A 9,865-nucleotide genomic window follows, 5' to 3' on the forward strand; every position below is an offset into this window, starting at 1 on the left:
CTTTTCAGACAGTCAGTCTGCAGTTACACTTTTACGCCACTAGTTGACGACAAGTGACTGCCAGAATGTATTGGTGTAATTGGTATATTTATGGGAACAGTTTTTTTTCTAGATACTAGATGTGAAAAATATTGGTATAAGTGCCTTGAAATGCTAATTGCTTAAAAATGGGAGGGGGAAAATAAAAATAAAGACGCATATCTGGCCCATTGTTCATGACAGTATCATATTATGTAAGACCTGGGGCCAGTTGCAAAAACAGTCATTATGTAAAGACTGTGTTTTAAGAACTAGTATGACCAACTAGCAGGTAGGTAGGGGAAATCAATCTTACTTTTCGGTATCAATCTTATTTTTCGTTTTTTGTAACTAATAACAGTTATGAACATTTTTAAAGAAAACAATTGATGACTAACCTGTGAGACTGTTCTTAGTAGTTTATACATCAGGCCCTAGATTTGTTAATTCACACTCCTTAATATCTTTATATTTGTTATTCTTATGTAGATATGTGAATCAAGGTCTATGTTTGTTTCTACAAAATTGCTTTATGTGTTCTGTAAGTTTGATTTGAACTTTTGTGTTTTTGTGTGTAGATTATTTCTTTTTTGGTTTGTGTACATGCATGATATTATACTTATTTTAATTTACAATATATTAAGATTTTGTATAGATTTAACAGAAAATATTCAAGTACACTACTTGAATGAATGAATAAATTAATGAATGAACAAATACATTTTGCAAAATATTTTAAAAATGTTATAAAAAAAAGTTTTCAAAACCAGCAAGTGTGTAGCACTTAATTTTTTGCTAATTTACATAACTTTATAACTGTAACACCAAATCGCTCAACAACCGTCTCTGAAGACTTGCATTCAATCTTTCTTTATAAAAAGTTTATTTATTTTTTTAAAAGTGCAAAACCTTGAAAACTCAGTGACCACTGCAAGAAACCATTTCTTTATTTCAAATTGAGAAGTCTACAATGACAGCTTAGTTATAAAATTGTCCAAGTTAATTTGATCATATCTGGAAGTATTGTGTGTATGCCAAAATAAGTTTTGCAAAATTAAGACATAGCAAGATAACAGTCTTAATTACCTGAAATTTCACATAAACACCACAAATCACCTGTCTTTATAACCCACCTTTTTATATTTGAGTAAAGGAAGTATTTACTAAAGTTTTAAACAGGCCTTAATTTGTCATGCCTCGACACAAATCAAGTATCTTTCTGTCCAGTCAGGTTATAATATTCTAATGCAAAAAATACAAGTCAATATAATACAGAAAATACACAGCTTGTGTTTCAATAACACTTTATATTTCATTTCATAATGTTAGGGGTGTTTTTTTATAGATATTTATGAAACGTCAACACGGTTATCCTGCGTTTCTAGTCTGTCCCTCAAAGATGGAATTTTCTTCTGCAGGAGTCCATTTCATGGCGCTGAAACATAGTAAGAAAGAGTTAATACTGCATGACAGCCACAAATAATGGACAAATTACACCACATTTAAACAACCTTCTTCATAAATGAGATGTTAGATTTTGAACTTACTTTGTGAACCCATTCATATTCTCCGAACTTTGAATCAAAGGTTCCTTTCTGTAAGGAGCGAAGTTTAAGAGTGAAGCGAGGTCCTAGTTCTTGTATGCCCACTCTTTTTTCATTCTTGAAGATGTACCTGAATGACACACATGAGTTTATTCCGTCATGTAGAAAATATTTTTTAACCAGTTAATGAATGAATATAAAATATAAGCACTTTAAATAGCAGTCTATATATTCTGTCAGTCTCTATTTTTACTACAATGTATTCATATGTCTCTATTCTGTAGATCAACTTTGTATTTGAAATACATTTGATCATAACAGGCAACATAAATCTGTCTCCCCTCGTGAAAATCCTTGCACTATCAAACCTTGGTTGAGAATATTTTTCACTGAACTAAATGAAAAATATTAGACTTTGTAGATACAGCCATGGCCAAAAGTATTTGTAGATTTCTTAAAAAAAAAAGAAAAAAAAAGATTGAGTCACTTTGATGGATTAAACATGACTAATAAATACACGACTGCCTAATTCTGTGTAAGAAGCCACATCATCTCACCGAAGCGCAACTGTCGTTATGAAGTGAGTTTGGAGTAAAAACACGTTATTAAATTTTGACTTTTTTTGGACAAGAGGTTCATAAATGCTTCTCATATTTGAAAAGATGTTTGACGCGTTTTGCCTTTTCAAATGCACGTTATAAGCGACTCAAACTCGCAGTGCTTTCAGATGGAGCAGCGTTTACTACTGATCACAGTCGCTCTTCACTGACAAGCTACGCGTAAAATTTATTGCAGCCTTTGCGATTTCATAATCGCAATAAGACAAATCGGTTTAAGCGCGATTTCATGTTAATTGCAAGTAATCGTGTAGCCCAAATACACTTGAAACATACTTCAAAACAGGCCGAATGAAGGACGCAAAATTAAGTCTGCTTTCAAAAAATCCTTTACACGGAGACGTCTGGAGCTTGATGACGTGGCAGCCGAGATATACAGCCTTACTAGGATGCAGCCTTCAGTTTGAGAAGCACTCGATAGCTGCACGTCTTTCTTTGGAGGTAACCATTGCTAACAAGAACACAACGACTGAAAGCATTTCTTCTCTCCTTTTATAGCAATCAGTCTGCTCTTATACTCCAATCAGAATGATAGTGTTTTTAAATGACTGACTAATACTTGTTCACATTTTCCCAGGTGCTGATGATGTGATTAGTGAAATGATGTTAGCTGGTAATTTTGTGCCAGGGCCAACAATTTGGGTTTTTGTGTTTTTTTTGGGCCAATGAAGCTTTTTGCAATTATTTAAAATACCTCTGATCACTCTGCACAATAATCTAGAAACAATGTGTATCAAACACCACAACAACCGAAGCTGCAAACTTGTGAAAAACACAACATTTATGTTGTAACATTTATATATAATACTTTTGGCCATGACTGTAAGCTTTATGGATTACACAGCATAATTTTCATTTACCTTCAAACTATTCAGATGAGAGAACATTTACCTGTGAAACCTGAAAAAGATGAAGTCTCTCTGATTGTGAAATGTGGCGACCTGACGGCCCACAAACTGTGGATCATGAGGAAATAGAGCAGCAAACAGCCGGCCGATGGAGTGACCGAGTCTAGTAGTAAAGTTGTTGAGAATGACTTCTGGGACGTGTTCTGTAGGGCTCTTACCTTTCCTCTAGTGAGGAAAAACAGAAAAGGTTAAGGACAGTGCAGTTCTTTCAGAACTGATAAAAATGCATATTAAACTAACTAATTTCCTGAATTTGATTTGATTTAGCAAATAGGATGCAGAACTGTAATTTTTTTTTTTTTTTAATGAAAACGGAAGGAAATTCTAAGAAATTTACTGAAGCAGTTTTTATTAATACATTTAATATTTTAGTATTAATTACCCATAAAATCTTATTATACACACAACACATTAACTATTACCAGAAACAAATTTTGGGGGATTTTATTATACTCACTGATTGTATTAGCAGCTACAGAAATATTGGATATTAGAAGAACACCTCATTTCCCAGAATGCTGAATTACCTTTCAAAATTAATTAAATCTTACTTTTGTGATGCTCTATGGCAAAATTTCTAATGGCTTTTAATCAGTTTGATACTACTGAACTTTAACTATATTAACTAAGAAATAAAAGTCTAACCAAACAAGTGTTCAATATATAGTGTCACAGGGATGAGTCCTATAACCCAGAAAAGAGTTAGCATTTTTGAATTTCTCGTCCCATGTTCCAAAAGTCAATGGTTTTTTTGAATAGGTTTTGGTTAAAATGCTTGAAATAAGGTCCATGGTTAACACACAAGCTCACAATATTTTATTCCATGACATAAAACACAACCAGTAATACGGAGGACCAAATTACTCAAATGAAAATTCAATAATGAATTCAATAAAATAACAAATTAAATCTACCAGTTTATTCTGAAATAATCAAATAATTAATTATAATAATACTAAAATAAATCTATTTATTTTGTAAAATTCCATGAACATTTATTGTTCAATATTTCACAATATCCTCTTTCACACACTATTAAGTGTTTAATATATTTTTTATTATCTTTAATTGTTTTAATATCTTATTTTTTCATAATAAAATGTGCTTTTTCAAAAAGCCATTTTTCATAATAATAAGCTTAATTTACGAATGACGCCTATTTGAAGAATCATGTATTTTACTGGGTACATTTAAACACCATGCCGAACAGGAAAACTCATCTACTCACTAAATCCATTTTCCAGCCTGGTTGTGTGTAAATTCACGTTAATGAAAACTATTCTCCTCAAACTTCCTAAATTGTATATTATAAAAATAGATTAAAAGATTTTTACTTCTGTCAATTGCATATATGCTTTGAAATTCATAATAGTTGTTTATTTGTGAAGGTATGATGAAGAAAATGTGTAAAAATCTAACTTTTGTTAGTCACAAAGCTTCTTTTCTGCAATTTTCCAAAAGTCAATGGAAAAATCCTAACCAGAGTGATGCCAACTTCCAAGTTGAACTACATAAATATGTCATCCCTGCAACACTCTATATATATTAGTGGAATTATGTTGCATCATAAAAAATGGACCAGCAAAATTCCTTGTGTGACTATTGAAGTTCTTAGAATTAAAAGTAATAAAGAGAGCAATTCCAAGAGGGTCCTCACTCCATCAGTGCACAGGCCCTAAAAAACAAAATCACCCACCTTCATTTCCTTGCGAAGACGAACACTACTGAGTTTGAAATGTGCAGTTGGCCCGTCAGGAAGGTGACAGAGAACCAAACCGTCTGAGACACTTTAAGTAAGGGAAAATCTTTGTGTAGAATTCAGCGAGCGTTTCTCATTACCTCATTAAGCAGACAATACAACCAAATCTCACAGATCTAAGAAGTGGTCATATAAAGAAGTCTGAACAAAGGATACTTGGCACCTTTCTGTCCTCATTGATCACTATCAGATAAGTGAAACCTCTAGATACACACTGTGGAATGACTCTCTTCAATGCCAGACCTCTTCTGTAGTAGACATGTGCATGTGGGATTACTGTTGCCAGATGATCACAAAACCTCACTGTCCTCTGAAATCAGGCAGAAACAAACACATAAGAACAAAACGTTTGAAGGACATTACTAACATCTTAGTGTGTGACGTGACATGAGCAAGATGGCGCCAGTGTGTTTGTCGGCTTGCCGTCAGCTCTGTCAACTTCTACCTGTCCGATTTGTGCTATGTTTGTTTGTGTTGGCACTCATGCTATGCTGGCGCTGTTCTGTTGCTGCTACATGGTCATATGATCAGCAGAATTTGCTGGATCTTAGAAACGCACTGGTGACCCATATTAGTGGGTCTCCTGTTCCTTACGACAGATGTCACCCTCCGTTTATCTACCCCACCGCGGAGTGTGACCTTCGGCTACCTTGCTGCACCTCTTACCGAAGGAAGCGTCGGAGGCGTTGAGGCAAACGCGGCTGTCCAGACAGACCTATGGTTAGCGAATTCTGTGGTGTAATAGATGCCCTTGGCCTTACGCAGCATATAGATAAAGCTACTCATAAACTGGGACATACACTGGACCTTCTATGGTTTTACTGTTGATAATATTGTGATTGAGGAGGCCACTTTCTCTGATCATAAGCCCATTATATTTTACATCACCCTCTTCAGTCCCCTGCGAACTACCAGAGCTCAGGACCGTTATTCTCGCCATATACACTCTCTTACTGCAGCTCAGTTTTCTGATAGTTTTCTGAGTAAAACTGTTGCATCTACTATTGCAACAGCGGCATCATCCTCTTCTAGCCTCTATTAATTAGTTACCCTTTTCCACTCATCCCACTTCCTCTTATTTCTAAAGTTCTGGAAAAAGCTGTTCTGCCACTTTCTGACCACTCACAACATACTAGAACCTTTTCAGTCAGGTTTCAGACCCCTTCATAGCACTGAAACAGCCCTGCTCAAAGTAAACAATGATCTTCTCACACTAGATTCAGGTGATAATGCCATCCTGATATTGTTGGATCTTAGTGCCGCCTTCGACACCGTTGATCACAACATCCTCCTCACCCGCCTTGATCAGCAGGTGGGCTTTGGGGAGACTGCACTACTTTGGTTCCGCTCCTATCTCAAACATAGGACTTTCTCAGTGTCTATTGGCCAGTTCTCCTCATCATCTGCTCCCGTCTCATATGGGGTCCATCTTGGCTCCTATGCTCTTCAGCCTGTATATGCTCCCACTGGGTGACATCATAAGAAAGCATAACATCTCTTTTCACCTCTATGCGGATGACTCACAGCTGTACTTGCCTCTTAAATCTAGGGACTCATACAATCTCTCCTGGTCTGTCTCAAAGACATCAAAATTTGGATGGTTAACAACTTTCTCCAGTTAAATAGTGACAAGACAGAAGTCTTGTTTTTTGTATTATTTGTCTTTTTAATTATTCACTGTACAGCACTTTTGTCAGTTTTATGCTGTGTGTAAATGTGCTTCATAAATTAAATTTACTTACATTACTATTCTTAAATAGTTATTTACAACAAGAGTGAATTAGAAAACAGTATACAGAAAGTTGAACTCACTCCTCTGGGCCTATCTGAAGTGGTGATGAGAACTTTGGGATTTGTCAGCCGATTGAAGTAAGCAGCGAACTCATCAGTTCCTTCATCAAAAGCCACCTGGATTTAACAAAATGCCACAAGTTACTTTCAAAATTGTAAATGATGTCTACAGAAGAAGACAGTAGGTGGAATAGGGATCACAAATCACCTCCTCATCCTCTGGGTTGACTGTAGTTTCATCATATATTCTCTGGTTTTCTATTGTCTTGGGAACTTCTTTAGGTGGAGCCTGAAATGAGAAAATACATGAAAACACCAATACAGAAAACATAAAAAAACAAATAGAATATTCTGACAATGACTTGCAAAAAAACAGTTTCATTGGCCACATATTAACTGCAAATTTATTGCATTTGATGTGAGCAATATACCTGTTAAATATAATAAATTGATAGAAATTAGATAAAAGCCAAGTAAGAATCAACCGGTTCCTTTAATGAATCATTCAAAACAACTCAAAAAGGTACTGTCTGAATCAGTCTGACGAACACTGAATAAACTCACAGAAGCCTTCAGAGCAGTTCCTGATTATTTCTAGTGATGTCCATCTCGAATTGAAGGCAGTTGCGCACTTGCGGTTTGTGAAAACTTATTTCAGAATCATTATTGTGTGGTTATTCATATGAGAATATTAAGTATCTCAGAAAGTATTGAGCAATGTAGGCATTACCATTAAGAATGATTGTTTTCCATTCACTATTGAATTGTTTTGCCCATACCACAACTAAATGATCTAAAGTATCATATTAATATTTAAATATTAGCTTTTAAAGTATGGTTTGAAATTAAAATACACATTTCATAAAACATTTAATTCATAGAAGAGGTATAAATCTACACAGGAATTATAATAAAACAGTGAAAGTTTTTTTTTCTTCATGACATTTTTCAGATAGCCTAAATTATGTGGTAACATCTAAATTAACTGGTTTCACGCAAGTCAATTTAATTTGACTATACTGACCTCACAAATTACATCAATTTAAGAAATTTTGCAAGAATACAAAAAATAGAAAAGTCTCACTGCATGCAATGAAAAATAATGCCATGGTAAAATAGAAATGAAATAATTTGTACATAAAAATAATGCCATGGTAAAATAGAAATGAAATAATTTGTACATAACTTTTATAAAATAATTGTTTCAAAGTTTGTTTGTTTTTTAATCACCCTTTCTTTAAAAATGTTAGTGTAATTTATATCATTATAGTCCATAAGAACATTGTAACAACTTTAATAGCCCATCCCCAAGTGCAAAGAAACCGTTTTTGCAAGGAAGTGAGATTTACTTGATCATTTAATGTATGAAAGAATGAATGAATGACTGAGAACATCAAGATTCAAGAAAGCTTGTCTGATGATAGATGCTGTGAAATGCAGTCCATCAAACATACCTTATCACCAAGAGCTTTTCTCTCTTTCTTCCTTTTCTTTTTCAGTTCCAACTTTTGCTGAAAGACATAAATGATAGCTTTAACATATAATATAGGAAATTTGGGAAATTCTTGACATGTTCCAGAGCTGGCTGTGTCTCAGGCCTTAGTGAGCAACATACGTAAAAGTGGTGTTTTGGTCAAGTTGAATTATTCTTTCAAGAAAACGAATCGTTCTTGTTTACTTTTTAGGGCACCAAATGCACGTTCGTCTTTTTGGCCATTTTAGACTCTTCTTGTTTTTGATGCCCAACTGGGCTGTCTGTCCTGGCAGCTCTCTAGGGCTTGAAACACAGCCAAATTGTGCGATCAATTCAATACGAGTGTGTCTGTGAGATGTCACCTTTCTTTTCTGCTCCTTGAGTTTAAGGAACATCGAATGTCTGCGCTGCTTGTTTTTGATATCAGACATGCTGAATGTGGGAGGAAAACACGCTCCTGACACTGGTTTCTCGTCTGTTACTTCACCCTCCGCCTGATCCATCTTCTCCACTGGAACTTTGTCGGGTTTCGGCTTTCGCTTTAGGTTCTTCGTTTTCCCCTTTTTCTTAGAAACACTTTCTGAAGTTGTTAATTCGGTAGAATCCATTTTCTGTTGCTTGTGTCTTCTCTTCACGTGTGTGAGAAACTCTACTTCCGGTTCAACTGAACGCTCCTGTTGCCACGTGAGGTCGTGTTGTGTTTAGCGCCCTCTAGCGGATGGTCAGATGATTGTTGAAAAAATACTTCTTCTTCTTCTTCTTCTTCTTCTTTCTTCTATTGGCAACCGCGATAGACAGTGCATTACTGCCATCATCAGGTAGCGCTGCGTGTTCAGCTCCTCCAGTTGCCACCCCAATTCCCTTTACCTCCCAATAACTCACTATAGGCTACTTAGCCATATTTAACCTTAAGATATTCTTGTTTCCCTTCTACCCACACTATATAGGCTAATCATCTTACCCACACCCTTCATATCTCTTATATACTTATCCTACAATTCTCTTTATTAAACCTGTTATTCAGAAACTGAAACAACACATTTACCGTACTATATCTGAGTCTAATATATTTAATGTTAATTATTTTCCTTCATTCTTTCATGCTTCTTCTCTTAACACTTCTCTCTCTTTATCAATCCTTACAATTAATAATCATGTTTTACAGTTTCACTCCAACCCATTCTTAATCTCTAATTATAGCCTACTGTCCTCGCTTCTATTTCTCCCAATCTTCCTACCTTTTCCCACTTTCTTTTGTTTTGCATATAAATGTATCCCTTTAGTCTCATTATTCCAATTCTACTTTTGCCACTTTTTAATCACTTTCTCTTTTATGACTAATTTTATTTCTCTTAATCTTGCTTATAATGTATCTGCTTCTTCATTCCCTTTAATTCCCATATGGGCTGGAACCAACATAAACTGTACTTTTATTCTACTTTGTTTTAACTCAAAGAGATTTTGAAGGATTTCCATGACTAAGTCTGGCCTCAATTCTGTCTTTTGATTATCAATACTGACTATTGCTGAATATGAATCTGAACATATGACCGCATTTTGTATTTCTCTTTCCTTAGTTGTAGGCTACTGTTAGCAGAATAGCCAATATTTCACCTGTATATACTGACAATTGATCACTTTTCTAGCTTTTTTCTTTATCAGTAACTTTGGAACATTGACTGCCACTCCTACTCCCTCCTTTTTTGGAAGCACCTGTATATATCTGTATATTATTTCCACACTTAAGCCCTAAA

At 35.0% G+C, this 9,865-nt stretch overlaps 1 protein-coding gene across 1 annotated transcript; it reads right to left on the reverse strand.

The window, feature by feature from the left end:
• Window positions 1-940: 940 nt before the first annotated feature.
• On the reverse strand, window positions 941-9,468 carry rpf1 (ribosome production factor 1 homolog). The gene is made up of 9 exons (XM_084101975.1): window positions 8,474-9,468; window positions 8,092-8,148; window positions 6,846-6,926; window positions 6,659-6,754; window positions 5,003-5,156; window positions 4,784-4,866; window positions 3,071-3,252; window positions 1,566-1,692; window positions 941-1,453 (listed from the first exon to the last, which is right to left on the reverse strand). Exons 1-9 carry the CDS (start codon window positions 8,717-8,719, stop codon window positions 1,412-1,414), a joined length of 1,068 nt encoding a protein of 355 aa, XP_083958101.1. The 5' UTR covers window positions 8,720-9,468; the 3' UTR covers window positions 941-1,411.
• Between the last annotated feature and the right edge of the window lie 397 nt (window positions 9,469-9,865).

Source organism: Abramis brama (genome assembly GCF_963993115.1).
Source record: "Abramis brama genome assembly, chromosome: 23".
NCBI classification, from domain to species: domain Eukaryota; kingdom Metazoa; phylum Chordata; class Actinopteri; order Cypriniformes; family Leuciscidae; genus Abramis; species Abramis brama.

Coding starts and splice junctions, on each gene's coding strand:
- rpf1 (XM_084101975.1), bottom strand. CDS start 8,719: ATGGATTCTACCGAATTAACAACTTCAGAAAGTGTTTCTAAGAAAAAG. Junction 6,927..8,091: donor GAAAAGCTCTTGGTGATAAG/GTATGTTTGATG, acceptor TTCTCATTTCAG/GCTCCACCTAAAGAAGTTCC. Junction 5,157..6,658: donor CTTCAGATAGGCCCAGAGGA/GTGAGTTCAACT, acceptor GCCTGATTTCAG/AGGACAGTGAGGTTTTGTGA.